This window comes from Schistocerca gregaria, chromosome 8 (assembly GCF_023897955.1).
Source record: "Schistocerca gregaria isolate iqSchGreg1 chromosome 8, iqSchGreg1.2, whole genome shotgun sequence".
Lineage (NCBI taxonomy): Eukaryota > Metazoa > Arthropoda > Insecta > Orthoptera > Acrididae > Schistocerca > Schistocerca gregaria.
This window is the reverse complement of record NC_064927.1, coordinates 158,171,798-158,189,907: the sequence shown is the minus strand read 5'-3', so window position 1 is coordinate 158,189,907 and position 18,110 is coordinate 158,171,798. Positions and strand designations below refer to the sequence as shown.

The following is an 18,110-nucleotide window of genomic DNA, read 5'->3' as shown; positions in this document are numbered from 1 at the left end:
CATTCCATGTAACAGTTGTGTTCTGGTTGGAGCTGCCGGAGTTGACAGTCATGTGTGCATCAGGTGTGCTTGCTTGTGTGAATGAATGGTGTGTGTTTCTCTTTAATTTTCTGATGAGGGCTGTGGCCAAAACGTTAAGTGCCTGTCTGAAACTTAACATATCGTCTAAGCAGTAAGTAACAATATGTCTTTTCCTACATTGCTGATATTCCAACCTGAAGTTTCCATTATTTGTGTCTTTTTTATCCTCCTGTTTGATTGCCCCACCCTGTATCATCTCTTTAGAGCAATTTCTTACTCTCACGAGACTGTTCAGCCCTACAGGGCCCGGCCACTTACTACCACAATGTATTAATCGGTGGAGACTAAGCATCCAACTATCAATTCAGAAAATTACAGTTATGATAGTGGTGGGTGTGACAAGACACCCTCAGAAATGTTACTAAGTGCCTTCTCTGAAAACTACATAGGTTAGTTTGGAACCCCACTCATGACGGAACAGCAACATGCAGACCTAACCTCTTTGAGGATGTCCACATCAAAACTGGTATCAGTGATCATGAGGCACCTAAGGTAAAATAATTGCCAAAATATAAAGTGCAACTAAAAAAAATAGAAATTTGTGTGTCCAAGAGACTAGGTGTGAAAGCCATACATTTGTATCTCAATGGGGAACTCTAAACTTCCAGTACTGGCCAAAAGCAAGAAGGGAACTATACCTCAAGTTTAAGAATAGTTGACCATTCACTGGATAGATATGTGCTCAGCAAAACAGTGCATAATGGAAGGGACCTTCCACAGTATACAGTCATTGTAAAGAAACTTCTACAGAAACAGAGTCTACTGCATAATATGTGTAAAGCAGAGCCAAGGACTCTAGAGAGAGAGAGATACTGATTGCAACATGTTTGTCAAGTAAATAGAAAAATATTTTCACATGATCTTTCACAAAATGGAAAGAAATTCTCGTCGTATGAGAAGGCTGTTAGTGGCACCAAAGTTAGCATCCAGACCCTCATGGACGAGACAGGAACTGAAACTGTGGACAGCAGAACAAAAGTAGAAATGCTTAACTCTGTTTTCAAATCTTCCTTTACAAAGGAAAACCCAAAAGATTTGCCCCAGTTTATCCATGTACCACCTAAAAGAGAACTGAAGTAAGTGTTAAACTTAGTGGTAGTGAGAAACAGCTGAAATAATTAAACCTGAACAAAGCTCCAGGGCCCAATGGAGTCCTTGTCAGATTCCATAATGAATTTGCAGCGGAGTTAGCCCCTCTGTTAAATACACTCCTGGAAATTGAAATAAGAACACCGTGAATTCATTGTCCCAGAAAGGGGAAACTTTATTGACACATTCCTGGGATCAGATACATCACATGATCACACTGACAGAACCACAGGCACATAGACACAGGCAACAGAGCATGCATAATGTCGGCACTAATACAGTGTATGTCCACCTTTCGCAGCAATGCAGGCTGCTATTCTCCCATGGAGACGATCGTAGAGATGCTGGATGTAGTCCTGTGAAACGGCTTGCCATGCCATTTCCACCTGGCACCTCAGTTGGACCAGCGTTCTTGCTGGAGGTGCAGACCGTGTGAGACGACGCTTCATCCAGTCCCAAACATGCTCAATGGGGGACAGATCCGGAGATCTTGCTGGACATGGTAGTTGACTTACACATTCTAGAGCACATTGGGTGGCATGGGATACATGTGGACGTGCATTGTCCTGTTGGAACAGGAAGTTCCCTTGCCGGTCTAGGAATGGTAAAACGATGGGTTCGATGACGGTTTGGATGTACCGTGCACTATTCAGTGTCCCCTCGACGATCACCAGAGGTGTACGGCCACTGTAGGAGATCGCTCCCCACACCATGATGCCGGGTGTTGGCCCTGTGTGCCTCGGTCGTATGCAGTCCTGATTGTGGCGCTCACCTGCAAGGTGCCAAACACACATACGACCATCATTGGCACCAAGGCAGAAGCGACTCTCATCGCTGAAGACGACACGTCTCCATTCATCCCTCCATTCACGCCTGTCGCGACACCACTGGAGGCGGGCTGCACGAAGTTGGGGCGTCAGCGGAAGATGGCCTAACGGTGTGCGGGACCGTAGCCCAGCTTCATGGAGACGGTTGTGAATGGTCCTCGCCGATACCCCAGGAGCAACAGTGTCCCTCATTTGCTGGGAAGTGGCGGTGCGGTCCCCTACGGCACTGCGTAGGATCCTATGGTCTTGGCGTGCATCTGTGCGTCGCTGCGGTCCGGTCCCAGGTCGACGGGCACGTGCACCTTCCGCCGACCACTGGCGACAACATCGATGTACTGTGGAGACCTCACGCCCCATGTGTTAAGCAATTCGGCGGTACATCCACCCGGCCTCCCACATGCCCACTATATGCCCTCGCCCAAAGTCCGTCAACTGCACATACGGTTCACGTCCACGCTGTCGCGGCATGCTACCAGTGTTAAAGACTGCGATGGAGCTCCGTATGCCACGGCAAACTGGCTGACACTGACGGCGGCGGTGCACAAATGCTGTGCAGCTAGCGCCATTTGACGGCCAACACCGCGATTCCTGGTGTGTCCACTGTGCCGTGCGTGTGACCATTGCTTGTACAGCCCTCTGGCAGTGTCAATGTGTTCTTTTTTCCATTTCCAGGAGTGTATAATCTATTTTAGATCTCTCCAACAAAAAACCATACCAAGCAGTTGGAAGAAAGCACAGGTCACACCCATTTACGAGAAGGGTAGTAGAAGTGATCACAAAACACTACCAGCCAGTATGCTTGACATCAATTTGTTGTAGAATCATGAGAGATATTCTGAGCCCAAACATTATGAGGTGTGTCTAACGGAATGACCTCCTCCATGCCAAACTAGCAAAATTACAACAACATCAAATCACATGTACCCAACACACACTCTTCAGACAATGGAAACTCCAGGTAGGAATATCGACAATGTAAGAAAAGACAGATTGCTACTTACCATAAAGAAGAGATGTCAAGTTTTCGACAGGCACAATTAAAAGACACTTACATATAGCTTTCGGCCACAACCTTCACCATTAAAAGAGAGAAAAACACCATTCTCGCACACAAGCAGGCATACTTCACACATGCACGACTGCCAACTCCAGCATTCCGGCCCGAGGTGCCACAGTTAGCGTGTGTGTGTGTGTGTGTGTGTGTGTGTGTGTGTGTGTGTGTGTGTGTGTGTGTGTGTGTGTGTGCGTGTGTGTGTGTGTGCGCGCGCGCCTGCCCCTCTTTCACTGATGAAGGCTGTTGCCGAAATCTATATGTAAGTGTCTTAATTGTGCCTGTCTGCAACTTGACGTTTCTTCTTTACAGTAGAGAGCATACTTTCCTCCTGTGACATATTGAAAGCTTTGGATCAAGGCTGTCGAGTAGGTACAGCACTTCTTGAATTTCAAAATGCATTTAACACACAACCATATTAATGCGTACCATTAAAAGTATAATCATACGGAATATCAAGCAAAATTTGTGGCTGCACCGAGAATTTTTTTGATAGTGAACAGAGAAGTGTGTTGGGACTCTTTCTGTTCATATTGTATATTAATGACCGTGCAGACAATATTAAGAGTACTATAACCTCGGACTTGTTACAGATGACAGATCTATACTGAAGTCATGTCTTACAGAAGCTGGATTTTGATAAGATAATAACTTGTGCAACTCATGATGAAATACAGCTGAAGTGTATGGGGCCCATACCAAATAGAACTAACCGGCGATATTGAACATATACAGAAAAGGGCAGCACGAACAGTTATAGGTTTGTTTGGCACATGGGAGAGTGCTGCAGAGATGCAAAAAAACTGAACTGACAGACAATTTAATATAGTCATGAACTATTCAAAGACAGTCTACTTATAAAGTTTCAAGTTGTTGTTGTGGTCTTCAGTCCTGAGACTAGTTTGATGCAGCTCTCCATGCTAATGTATCCTGAGCAAGCTTCTTCATCTCCCAATACATACTGCAGCCTACATCTTTCTGAATCTGTTTAGTGTATTCATCTCTTGGTCTCCCTCTACGATTTTACCCTCCACGCTGCCCTCCAATGCTAAATTGGTGATCCCTTGATGCCTCAGAACATGTCCTACCAACCTCAGAACATGTCCTACCAACCGATCCCTTCTTCTAGTCAAGTTGTGCCACAAATTCCTCTTCTCCCCAATCCTATTCAGTACCTCCTCATTAGTTATGTGATCTACCCATTTAATCTTCAGCATTCTTCTGTGGCACCACATTTCAAAAGCTTCTATTCTCTTCTCTTCTTGTCCAAACTATTTATCGTCCACGTCTCACATCCATACACGGCTACACTCCATACGAATACTTTCTGAAGCGACTTCCTGACACTTAAATCGATACTCGATGTTAACAAATTTCTCTTCTTCAGAAACGCTTTCCTCGCCATTGCCAGTCTACATTTTATATCCTCTCTACTTCGACCATCATCAGTTATTTTGCTTCCCAAATAACAAAACTCCTTTACTACTTTAAGCGTCTCATTTCCTAATCTAATTCCCTCAGCATCACCTGAATTAATTCCACTACATTCCACTATCCTCGTTTTGCTTTTGTTGATGTTCGTCTTATATCCTCCTTTCAAGACACTGTCCATTCCGTTCAAGTGCTCTTCCAAGTCCTTTGCTGTCTCTGACAGAATTACAATGTCATCGGCGAACCTCACAGTTTTTATTTCTTCTCCCTGGACTTTAATACCTACTCCAATTTTTTTTTTTGTTTCCTTTACTGCTTGCTCAATATACAGATTGAATAACATCAGGGAGAGGCTACAACCCTGTCTCACTCCCTTCCCAACCACTGCTTCCGTTTCATGTCCCTCGACTCTTATAACTGCCACCTGGTTTCTGTACAAATTGTAAATAGCCTTTCGTTCCCTGTAGTTTACCCTGCTACCTTCAGAACTTGAAAGACAGTATTCCAGTCAACATTGTCAAAAGCTTTCTTCAAGTCTACAAATGCTAGAAACGTAGGTTTGCCTTTTCTTAATCTAGCTTCTAAGATAAGTCGTAGGGTCAGTATTGCCTCTCGTGTTCCCTATTTCTACGGAATCCAAACTGATCTTCCCCGAGGTCGGCTTCTACTACTTTTTCCATTCATCTGTAAAGAATTCGCTTTAGTATTTTGCAGGTGTGACTTATTGAACTGATAGTTCCGTAATTTTCACATCTGTCAACACCTGCTTTCTTTGGTATTGGAATTATTATATTCTTCTTGAAGTCTGGGGGTATTTCGCCTGTCTCATACATTTTGCTCACCAGATGGAAGAGTTTCATCAGGACTGGCTCTCCCAAGGCTGTCAGTAATTCTAATGGAATGTTGTATACTCCTGAGGCCTTGTTTCGACTTAGGTCTTTCAGTGCTCTATCAAATTCTTCACGCAGTATCATATCTCCCATTTCATCTTCACCTACATCCTCTTCCCATTCTATAACATTGCCCTCAAGTACATCGCCCTTGTATAGTCCCTCTATATACTCCTTCCATCTTTCTGCTTTCCCTTCTTTGCTTAGAACTGGGTTTCCATCTGAGCTCTTGATATTCATACAAGTGGTTCTCTTTTCTCCAAAGGTCTCTAATTTTCCTGTAGGCAGTATCTATCTTACCCCTAGTGAGATAAGCCTCTATATCCTTACATTTGTCCTTTAGCCATCCCTGCTTAGCCATTTTGCACTTCCTGTCGATCTCATTTTTGAGATGTCTGTATTCCTTTTTGCCTGCTTCATTTACTGCACTTTTATTTTCTCCTTTCATCAATTAAATGCAGTATTTCATCTGTCACCCAAGGATTTCTACTAGCCCTCGTATTTTTCCCTACTTGATCCTCTGCTGCCTTCACTACTTCATCCCTCAAAGCTACCCATTCTTCTTCTACTGAATTTCTTTCCCCCATTCTTGTCAATCGTTCACTTATGCTCTTATCCAGGTCCCATCTCCTTAAATTCCCACCTTTTTGCAGTTTCTTCAGTTTTAATCTACTGTTCATAACCAATAGATTGTGGTCAGAGTCCACATCTGCCCCTGGAAATGTCTTACAATTTAAAACCTGGTTCCTAAATCTCTGTCTTACCATTATATAATCTGATACCTTCCAGTCTCTCCAGGATTCTTCCATGTATACAACCTTCTCTTATGATTCTTGAACCAAGTGTTAGCTATGATTAAGTTGTGCTCTGCGCAAAATTCTACCAGGCGGCTTCCTCTTTCATTTCTTCCCCCCAATCTATATTCACCTACTATGTTTCCTTCTCTTCCTTTTCCTACTATCTAATTCCAGTCACCCATGACTATTAAATTTTCGTCTCCTTTCACTATCTGTATAATTGCTTTTATCTCATCACACATTTCTTCAATTTCTTCATCATCTGCAGAGCTAGATGGCATATAGACTTGTACTACTGTCGTATGCGTGGACTTCGTGTCTATCTTGGCCACAATAACGCTTTCACTATGTTGATTGCAGTAGCTTACCCGCATTCCTATTTTCCTATTCATTATTATACCTACTCCTGCATTACCCCTGCAGGGATCTGACATTCCACGCTCCGATCCGTAGAACGCCAGTTTTCTTTCTCCTGATAACGACGTCCTCGTGAGTAGTCCCCGCCCGGAGATCCAAATAGGGGACTATTTTACCTCCGTAATATTTTACCCAAGAGGACGCTATCATCATTTATCCATACAGTAAAGCTGCATGCCCTCGGAAAAAATTACGGCTGTAGTTTCCCCTTGCTTTTAGCCGTTTGAAGTACCAGCACAGCAAGGCCATTTTGGTTAATGTTACAAGGCCAGATCAGTCGATCATCCAGACCGTTGCCCCTGCAACTACTGAAAAGGCTGCTGCCCCTCTTCAGGAACCATACGTTTGTCTGGCCTCTCAACAGATACTCCTCTGTTGTGGTTGCACCTACGTTACGGCTATCTGTATCGCTGAGGCACACAAGCCTCCCCACCAACGGCAAGGTCTATGGTTCATGGGGGGGAAAGAAAAAGTTTCAAGAACTGGCTTTAAATGACTCTAGGAATATACTATGACTCCCTATGTATCACTCCCACAAGGATTGTGAGGACAGATTAGATTGATCATAGCACTCACCAATGCATTTCAACAGTTATTCTTCTGACTCTCCATATGTGTATAGAACGGAAAAAACATTAATAACTGACACAATAAAACATACACTCTGCCATGTGCTTCACTGTTCTTTGCAGAGAATAGATGTAGATCCCTGTACTGGAATAGAGAGACCCCACAATCTAGTAGCAGTGGTTGAAGTACACAATGACATGACATTTAAAATATGACTACAGCAGATTCTTTCAGAGAAGTGCTACTAGTCAATAAAAGAATTCATGGAGCATGAACTGATAATTTGAGCAACAGATCATCTAGAAATAATAACACAGTTTTTTTATATGCTGTCAACAACTATGGGTTCCTAAAGAATCATTAATCCAGAGGTTAGCAACACATTGATCGCAAACTTCTGATAGATTGTGAGTGCTTATTTGGTACATCATGCAGGTACTAAGAGTGCAAAAAATAAAAAAAATGTTGAATAAGAATGACAATTGTTTTTTGTAGCTCTGAAATTCTGCATTTTTTCAACATAAGTTTGTTTTGTTCTTTAACGAATGTGTACTGGTACCAACATCGATCTTAAACCCCTAAAACCATAATATCTGTACCAGAGTTAATAACATCTGGATGCACTACCAAAAAATTATGGAATATGCAATATCCTGAGAATATTTCAAGAAATACTCAACTACATTTCTAACATTTATTCAATCAGACACCATCTGTGTGCTAGTAATTGCTACATTACTTCCTGTGTCTTTACACATTATAGGTTCAGTACTTGTTGGGAGGAGCTCCGAGTGTAATAACATTACTGTGTACTACGTAAAATACTGCAAATAGGTTGTGTGTGCTGTCAGCAATGAGTATGCATACTTGCTGAGACATTTTGTAACAATGTTGTCACAATTAGCCACATCCAACTGAATATTATCTCAAATTTCGTGACTGGTCGTCAGGGAGATTTTGTGACTAATATCTTCAAACGTGATCATATATCAACAAAATATGTAGTGCAATGACTTCATGCATAATCAGTTGCATATATGAAACAAAAATAAAAATTTAAAAAATGATCAGTCCATTCCAAATGAATACACAAATTTTTCTCAACAGAAAAAAACGGCCTATGCATCTGTGAAAAAGACCAACGTCGAGAGACATTCCAAAACTGTGCACCTAACTGTGAATCCCAAGTTTTCTTTATACCCTGAACTGAGGAAATAAAAAAGAAAATCAAGAAACTTAAAAATCCATTAAATTTTCTACAAAATCCATTCACAAAACCACTAGACTAAACTGTTGCTGCCACACTTCCTTCTTATTGTGGTTTTTATGTATCGGTGAAAAGGCGCTAACCTTTTGAAGATGGCAAATTCATAAAACAATATTAGAGAAGGGAAGTTGCTGCTCACCATATAGCGGAGATGCCGAGTTGCGATAGGCATAACAAAAAGATTCACATGAATACAAACGCAACTCACACACGCGTCTCTGGCAACTGGTTTCAGTTGCCTCAGACTGCAGACGTGTGTGCAAGCTGCATGTGTGTGTGTGTGTGTGTGTGTGTGTGTGTGTGTGTGTGTGTGTGTGTTTGTGTTTGTTGTTGACAAAGGCCTTAATGTCCAAAAACTCTAACTGTATGGATCTTTTTGTTGTGCCTATCGCGACTCAGAATCTCCGCTATATAGTGAGGGTGAGTAGCGACTTTTCTTCTTTAATACTGTTACATTCCATCCTGGATTTTCCATTGTAAAGTCATAAAAGATGCATTTAAAGAAGCTGGTGATGAGCTGCTTCAGAAGTTCTAAAGCAAGTCTGAAATAGTGGCTACCACCGAACACCTTCAACTTAATCAAGGACGATCACAAGAAGAGTTGAAACAATGTCTAATGATGTTTTTTTCTCAACTGAAAACAGACTTTTATGATTGTTCCTACCACACCCCCCCCCCCCCCCCCCGTACCCCACAGAGCAATTACATGAGTCTAGTAATGCAATATGCAATGCTCACGTTGCCAGAATTTTTGCGAGGATGATTTTTAGTAACTTTGCTGTCGAAAAATAGCTTTTGAAACTAATTTCTTTGAAAAACCATACAGGTGTAGACATACTTTTTGCCATGAACAAACTCATCCTATCTGAGAAATACTTACTCTGAAGCTTGTGGCATTATCACAGATGGAACGCTAGCAATAAGAGTTTCTAAAAATGGTTTCCTTGCTCAATGCCGAAGAGACCCATTTTCAAGGGATCTTCACATATCACTACGTTTTATACCAGCTCTCTCTGCGTGTGAAGTTATTATTATTTTTTTTAATTGAATAAAACTATGAAAACTGTACCATCAAAGTTAAGAAAAGGAAATAGTCATCCTGTTATGGTGAATCTCCCATGACCTGCAGTTCTGGGTGACTTTCCTAAAATCTACCCTCTTCCTAGACCTCTCCAGCACTTTTCCTTCATCCCTCTTCCCTCCCCTTCAACCCTTCTGCCTGAAGAAGGATCCACTGGCTTCGAAAGCTTGCCAGTTACAACCATCTTTTATGTGTGTGTTCTGCCGATGCTCGGTGACTACATTTTTATCTGTCCATTTAAATAATTTTGCAAATAATTGATTGTGTTCATTAATATAATAACTATAATTTGAAAAATGTTACTAAACGTGTTCCCTAAAATATTCTCGAAATTACAAATACCCATAACAGACAACATGCATTTTGTGAAAGCTGCAGATCTGTAACACTTATCATGTAAGCATTACATACCTGATTTCAGAGATGCCTCATATGTCCTCTTCATCTTCAAGGGTGATTTGAAAGGCTTCTTGAGAGAGAGATTTGCGATCCTTTTGCATGTTGGTCCTATAAACAAATTTATTATAGATTCAGAAATTTCATTATACTTTTTATGGAGTGTCAACTCAAACTTTTCACAGTACTTTTGTACAGAAATTGTGCAAAATACAGAATAGTAATGTGACAAATACCGTGTACAACATTAAAAGAAACAATGTTGTCTACATCATTCAGGTCAGTATGCAGAATTCATCATTGTATAAAATTTTCATTTTTGTGGCTATTCATTGCCATAATGGAATTTTCAAAGAAAGTAGAAATTGAGGAGCCAATGTACAGCAAATAGTCAAAATTCAAACCGATGAAGCGGAACTACCTGAACTCTTAGAAAATTCCTGAAGAAAATGACGACCTGCAAGTTCTACAGCAGAAAGAGGATACACAACAAGAGAAGTAGCCTTCAGACATCAAAATGACAGCATGGCACTCCATAATAAAAATACCTGTAAAATCTTCAAAGAGCCTATGATCTGTGGAGTGATACGAGGGAGATTGAAAAAAGAGCACTTCTGAAGAGTCAAGTCATAGGTGATATAACATGTAGAAGTAGAAGGAGTGATATTGGAACTCAAACATAATAAGGCAATATGGGAAGATAAAGCACTGGCTGAAAATATAAAATTAGCAAAAATAAAATGGCAGCAAATATCACTAGGCTACTGAACTATACTTGAGAAAAGGAGAAAATACTACAAGATGAAAGACTGAACTCATACACCTATTGCACAAGGAAGGATATCTCTAAGTTATGTGTAAGATGCTCTCAGAACTCTGACTGAATAGGACAGATAAATAGCCAAAGCTAGATCACCAAGTATCAATCAGTACTTACAATAGAAAAACCACACATGGAACTGATAGATGATCTGAAGTCGCCATTTGTCGATTTTAAGGTGTACGGCAACAGACATACATACACTATTTAACATCATACAGAAATTCCGTACAGACCACAAGAAAAGAACTGATCAAAGAGAGAGAAACATCAAATCTTAAGTACAATTTCAGGGGTAAATAGTGGAACTTAATAAGACTAAGGCAAGAGTGAGATAGGGTGATACTCAACAGTACTACCAAATTTTTTGTAAAACTAAAATCAGAAATATGGAGAATACCAGGGAAAAAGCTAACATACACAAGGCTGCATCACCAGAAGAACAATATGAACACTGACTTACTATCTTTCTGTAATACCACAGTGTTCCTGAGTTAAAGGGAATATCAAAGGAAGGTCATTCTGCAAAACAGCACAAAGCACCCCAGAAAACAGGTCTAAAATATCATATGAAAAGAGAAGTGTCGAATGTGGTGATTGACTGGAAATCAAGAACGTAGCAGACAAATTCAGACACCTGCAGAGTGGATATAGCCAAATGAACAAAACAAAGAAACTAACAAAAAAGGATTAGGATAATAGAAACGGCTGACAAGCTCACACAACACACTCACGACAAGAAATCAGTATGCATCAAAACTGAACTATGGCTCTACAGAACGATAAGATAATCCAAATGAATCCACAACAAAACAATCCAAAGAGTGAGAAAAACACAGGAATATTTTAAGTAAAATATTGTGTGCAAAAGATGATATTGGGAAGTGAAGGAGAAATCAGGAGCTGTACACACAAACAAATGAACTAACAGAGAAAAGGAGCAGAACAAAGCTGAAGTTTGCAGGGCATAAAAAATGGAGTGAGCAGCGACAGATTGCCTATAAGGATTTCAAAGCAAACAACTGAAGTCCACCATAACTTCCAAGAAAGAAATGACAAAAGACTGGGAAGAACAGACGACATGATGGATAGGGCACATCGTTCAGAAGCGTAACAGACTTACAGAGATCAGACAACCTAAGAAACAGCATAGAACCCTCACTGAGCAACAAAGGAAGGACAGAAATCTGCACATGAAGATAATTCTCTTCACTGTGTTCAAAAATTCATGCTGTATAAACTGTGAACTACTGAAGAGCAATGCACTGACAATGGCCAATTGCTTGGCCAACAAAAACACATAAGTTATGCTATTCTCTGGCAGAATATGCAGATCTAAAAATAACACTAGGACTTGCACATAATTCACAAACACTTATAATTTATCATTAACATTTTAATGGTCTACTGTCTAAATGTTACAATCTAACCCAGTACCCCTTTAATGCTGACACAAGGCAGATATTTATCCTCAGGTCATGTACAAAGCTTACAATCAGATCACTTTCACCTTGTCTGAAAGAACTGAAATAACTATTTGTAGGCCAATAAAACTATTGGTTGCTGGGCATAGAAGGGATAAACATATTTACATAAATGTAGATTAGCCACAGCTAAAGGTTTTTTGTTATTATTATTTCTTTCCTTTCTCAGACGTTATGTCTGGTTAAAAATGGATAGTGATGCGGACCTTGACCAAGTGTGACTTCCTTTTAACTGTACAGTATATGTTACATTGCATTTAGGAACTTTTGGGTAATTGAACATGTATCAGTAATTACAGATTTCTGTAGTTGTATGTATATGTTTGGATGTAGCTGTATTGCGTTGATGTACTGGTTGATATTGCGTGGTATGACTCCTGTAGTTGATAGTATAATTGGTAGAATGTCAACGTTATCCTGATGCCACATGTCCTTGACTTTCTCAGCCAGTTGGATGTATTTTTCGATATTTTTCTCCTGTATATTTGTTGTATTGGGTATGGATATTTCGATTAGTTGTGTTAATTTCTTCTTTTTATTGGTGAGTGTGAGGTCAGGTTTGTTATGTGGTGGTGTTTTATTTGTTATAATGGCTCTGTTACAGTATAATTTGTATTCACCATTCCCCACTACATTTTGTAGTGCATATTTATATGTGGGAACATGGTGTTTTATTAGTTTATGTTGTATGGCAAGTAGTTGGTGTATTATTTTTGCTACATTGTCATGTCTGCTGGGGTATTCTGTATTTGCTAGTATTGTACATCCGCTTGTGATGTGATCTATTTCTATTTGTTGTTTGCAAAGTCTGCATTTATCTGTTGTGGTATTGGGATCTTTAATAATATGCTTGCTGTAATATCTAGTGTTTATTATTATTATTATTATTATTACTATTATTATTATTATTTTATTTTTTTATTTTTTTAGTAGCTGAATTTGGGCAAAGGCAATGGGAGAAAGTCTGAGATATTTTATTTTTGTTTGGAATTGCAATGTAGCTCATTCTCAGATCGTGGTCACAGAGCATTTGTCACAAATGAAAAGTGAGGCTCAGCAACTTCGCTTTTATGCTGTTGCCGAATATAAACAAACAATCCTTTGTTTCATTTCAAATTTAAGAATTATTGCATTCTTTATCTTTTAATTTTGTTTCTGCTGAACTCATTGTTATTTTTAGTTTATGCAAAAACTAATTTATATGAGAAGGTATCAAAGATAACAACTGACAAGCATGAGTGTTTTAAAGTTACTATTAACATTTCAAAAACTTTTGAATAACCTTCAATTATGGCCTTCAGTTGAAAGAGGAAAGCCTTGTGTTAAATTTTGTATCTAAGGCAATGTGGTACTTATATTACTGTACAAGCTGTCATAATTAAACAATGTCCCACTGTCAGGTAGCACTTTTCTCACATTTCCTGTGTTATTCTTTACAGAGAGAGAGAGAGAGAGAGAGAGAGAGAGAACATGAAAATAACTGACAAAGTACACATTGCAAGTGGCCGTGTAACATATTTACTGTCCAATGACAAAAATCGGTAAACATCTGAAATGTGTGGCTCACACTCAACACCTGCAACAAATCAAGCATTTTATTTGCCACAGTACAACAGTCTCAAGTGCAGCACTTCACTTATAAAGTATTTTTGTTCAATAAGCATCTGAATTTTAAGTGTAGCATCAGCATGACCCTACTACTATTAGCTCTGGACTTGTGCTTTCTGAGAAATTTGCTAACAGCAATTGTTTTTCCATAACTGAATAGCTGTACGTGGGCCTGGGTTTTGGCAGAGGGCATACAGGGCTCAAGGATTTGCGATAACATATGTCATCTTACAAACGCATAAGCTAACTACAAGTACTCGTATGGTGTGAACAGATAATGATCGTGATAATGATGATGATAAAAAAGAAAATATCAAAACAAAAACAACCATAGAAATTTTGAAATTTTAATTTGGCACCAGTGATTCACATACTATTTCAATTTTTGTGTTGATGCCACGATCTGTACAGTGTAATACCTTTCCAGTCTAGGAATGATATGCATTGTTCATAAATCACACAAGTTAAATACTCAGGTGGGTTTTTTGAAAAAAGACATCAGAGCTCCATTCCCATTCAATCTCTATTCAAGCTTGTGCTCAGTCTTTAGTGACCCTGTAGCCAACAACACGACCTACCCTAACGGACCTTCCTTTCTAGCAAGCCATAGCAAAGATCAGCAGCATTCTGTTTGTGAACGTTGCAGATCTTAAGTGCAGTAAGCTGTCTGAGACAATTCATTTTTGGACACATCTACTTTGACACAAAATGTCGTCATCTTCAGTCCAATAACTGTTTTGATGCAGCTTTCCACGCTAGCCTATCCTGTGCAATCTCTCTCACTTCCGCAGAGCTACTGCAACCTACATCCATTTGAACCTGCTTACTGTAGTCATTCCTCGGACTTCCTCTACAATTTTTATCCCTCCCTTGCCACCCTCACATTTCCCCCTCAAAACCAAACTGCCGGAATGTGTCTAACAAGCAATCCCTTATTTTGGTCAAGCTGTGCCATGCATTGCTTTTTTCTCAGTCCAGTTTAGTACTTGTAGGAATACTATTATCTTTGAAGTTGTAATGTAGCTATATTGTACTCCTTACTTAACACTGACATCTGGGACCTTCAGAGCCGAGTGCACCTTTTCTCTGAGGGAGCATTATCTTGCCCTATATTGACAACAATGCCCCAGAGCTAGTGGTCATGTGCTGCCTTGTGTGCAGAAGAGTCGTCATTGAGCTTCAGTACAGGGTGGTTGCAGATAAAAAGTATGAAAAATTTGGTAGAACGATAACAGAGTTGAAAGTCTTAAGTTGAATCGTAGAAAAAAAAGTGCTTCAGTAATTCCAATTTATTTATTTATTTGTAGAAAGATGTGTGGGATTAATTAAGAAATTTATGGCTGAAACTATGTCATGTTTTAAATGTGAATGTATATCATGTTTGTGAGCCAGTAATTGTCAGGACCAACTTACTGATAGTAGAGTGCAAAATGAAAAGGCTTCTGTGATCAGTGATCACCTGTTTAATTAGTGTGGAAACTCAATGTAGCAATGGTTACTTCAGTGTGAATCGGAAACAAGCATAACTTAACGAGAATGGATGAATGAAGGCATCATTAGGCAACAGTGTTAATGCTAAAGGGACAATAAAACAAAGTAATTTGACTTATATTTTATTATTTCAGAGCAACATCTTCCACTGTTTTAACTGAATAATTTGAATATTTGTAAAGTACAAGGAACACATATTCTTTGGCATATGACCAAGTTTGATTTGTAACAGTGTGTGTTCTTTATGTGAAGCTCCCATACTTGGAAAAAAAAAACAGAGAGAGAGAGAGAGAGAGAGAGAGAGAGAAGAAGAAGAAGAAGAAGAAGAAAAAGAAAAGATATTAGCTTTACTTACTTCCTCATTAGTTGCATGACTTACCCATTTAATCTTCAGCAAACTTCTATTGCCTTACAGTTCAGAAACTTATATTCTCTTTTTGTCTGAACTGCTTACCATCCACACTTCATTTCTTACAACACACAATTAAAATTCTAGGAAGCTAAAGGCTTTTGTATTAATGATGAGATCAGTGTATTATGAAACAAAAACATGCTATTAAAGGATGAATCTATTGTTCAATTCTAAACCACACCATCTACATCTACTACCAACAATTATTGGTGGGCGACACGTGGTAATTTAAATGGCTCCATATAATATTTTTGCAGCTTGATGTATGAGCTAACAGCAACATGGATGTAGCCAAGGACAATTGCCAGAATCATCTTCAACAAAAACAGCGAGAAAATGTGAGGATCCAACGGAAGAAACAGTGGCCAGTCCATCAATCAGTAGGATAACCATAGCACCCCATCACCAAAAGGATTTTTTAGACCAAGGCAAGAGAAACGTAAAGACTACAAGGTAAGCAGTGCTCAGTGCTTCTCAGTCTTCCACCAAAATATGCAATGCATAAGAAACAAAGTGCAACAATTAGAAGTGGAACTGCAGTCTATTGACAGCTCACTTGTTTGCTTAACAGAACATTGGTGTAACGGTTCAGAATTATCAAATGTAGCACTACATTCATACATTCTAGCCTGTCATTACAGTAGAAACACTATGAAATGTGGTGGATCATGCATATACGTGAAAGAGGGGATTATGTATAAAATTAGGAATGACGTCATGGCATTAAGTGAAGATAAACACATAGAAATATCTGCTTTAGATATAAAAAACCTAGATGTATTCCAAAGACTAACAGTACTATGTATTTATCGTGCTCCCAGTGGTGACATGGACACATTCACTACAAAGTTAACCCAAGCATTAGATACGGTCTCCAGCCCCAAAGGCAAGATTATCATTTGTGGAGATCTAAACATTAACATGATGAACCCAGATATGTTGTACAATAATTTTCTGAACATTATGTATGCCTATGGTGTATCACCATTAATTAACACTGCCACTAGGATAACCAGACATTCAGCTTCAAGTATTGACCATATGCTAACAGACATAGAGAAAGATAGATGTGACGTTGTCATAGATGACCTTGGCATCACAGACCATTCCAGTCAGTTATTAAAATTGGGTATAGAATTAGATAATAACACTAAAATGCACAAGTACAGTAGGGTTTTCTCTAAGTCAAAAAGAGCTCTATTTGCTGCACTACTTAACAGTGAAACATGGGAGGAAGTGTACAGATAACCTACTATAAATGGGAAGTTTTCAAAGTTTCTGTCAGTATTTAAATTCAGGTTTGAAGAAGTGTTCCCTAAAGTTCTAAGAATCACCAAATCATGCAACAACAACAGCTGGGTAAGCAATGGGATAAGGAAATCTGCTGAAACGCTGAAGCACCTCAGCTCAATGAAAAACTACCGTAATGATTCAGCATTTCATAGCTATTATCATAGATACAGAAAGATCTATAGAAAAGTATTGTTAGCGGCTAAAAGGTACCAAAACGACAAATTTATAGAAAAAGCCAGTAATGAAATCAAAGCAGCATGGAAAATCACCAAACAAGAAACTAATAGGAAAAAATTAAAGCCAGTAAACATACAGTTTCAGCACAATGATACCAAAATAAATGAACCCAAAAAACTAGCAAACTTTGCCAATCAATATTTCAGTAACATAGCTACCAGACTGCAACAGAAGTTCAACAAAACAAAGCAATCACAAACTCTGAACAAAATAGCACACACAATGATGCTACGACCAACCACAGCAGAAGAAGTATCCAATGTTGTGAGTAACCTAAAATGTAAAAATTCAGCAGGCATAGATGAAATACCTGTGTGCTTACTGAAGGACTGCATAGACAACATCAAAGACCCATTAGTGCACATCATCAATGAATCCTTCTCCATGCGTTGCTTCCCAGAAATACTAAAGCATGCAAAAAATCCTACCTATATATAAGAAAGGTGACCCAGAAATCATAGAAAACTACAGACCAATCTCATTACTGTCATCCTTTTCAAAAGTCATAGAGACCATAATGAAAAACAGGCTCATGGGGTACTTAACAAGTTCAATCTTCTGAGTAAAGAGCAATTTGGTTTCCGGGCTGGCAAAAGCACAAATTCAGCTGTAGCTCACTTCTCAAATGTTATCCTCGAAGCACTAGACAAAGGAGACCACATAACAGGGATCTTCCTTGATTTGACCAAAGCATTTGACACGGTAGACCACACAATTTTGCTAAACAAACTAAATGCATTAGGAGTAAGAGGAGTAACAAACATGTGGTTTCATTCATACCTGCAAAACAGGGTCCAACAGGTGGAGATCACTCAAACCAACTCCAATCACACCTTTTCACACCTTTCAAACCCAGAATACATCAACA

The 18,110-nt window shown here is 39.3% G+C and overlaps 1 protein-coding gene across 3 annotated transcripts in view; it reads right to left on the bottom strand.

Annotated features, from left to right (window-relative positions):
• Positions 1–18,110, bottom strand: part of LOC126284413 (protein abnormal spindle-like) — a 193,522-nt gene that overhangs the window by 111,422 nt on the left and 63,990 nt on the right. For all 3 annotated transcript variants that reach the window (XM_049983327.1, XM_049983328.1, XM_049983329.1), the window contains exon 6: positions 9,913–10,008. In XM_049983327.1, coding sequence (XP_049839284.1) covers positions 9,913–10,008 — 96 coding nt within the window. The remainder of the gene's footprint in view (positions 1–9,912; positions 10,009–18,110) is intronic.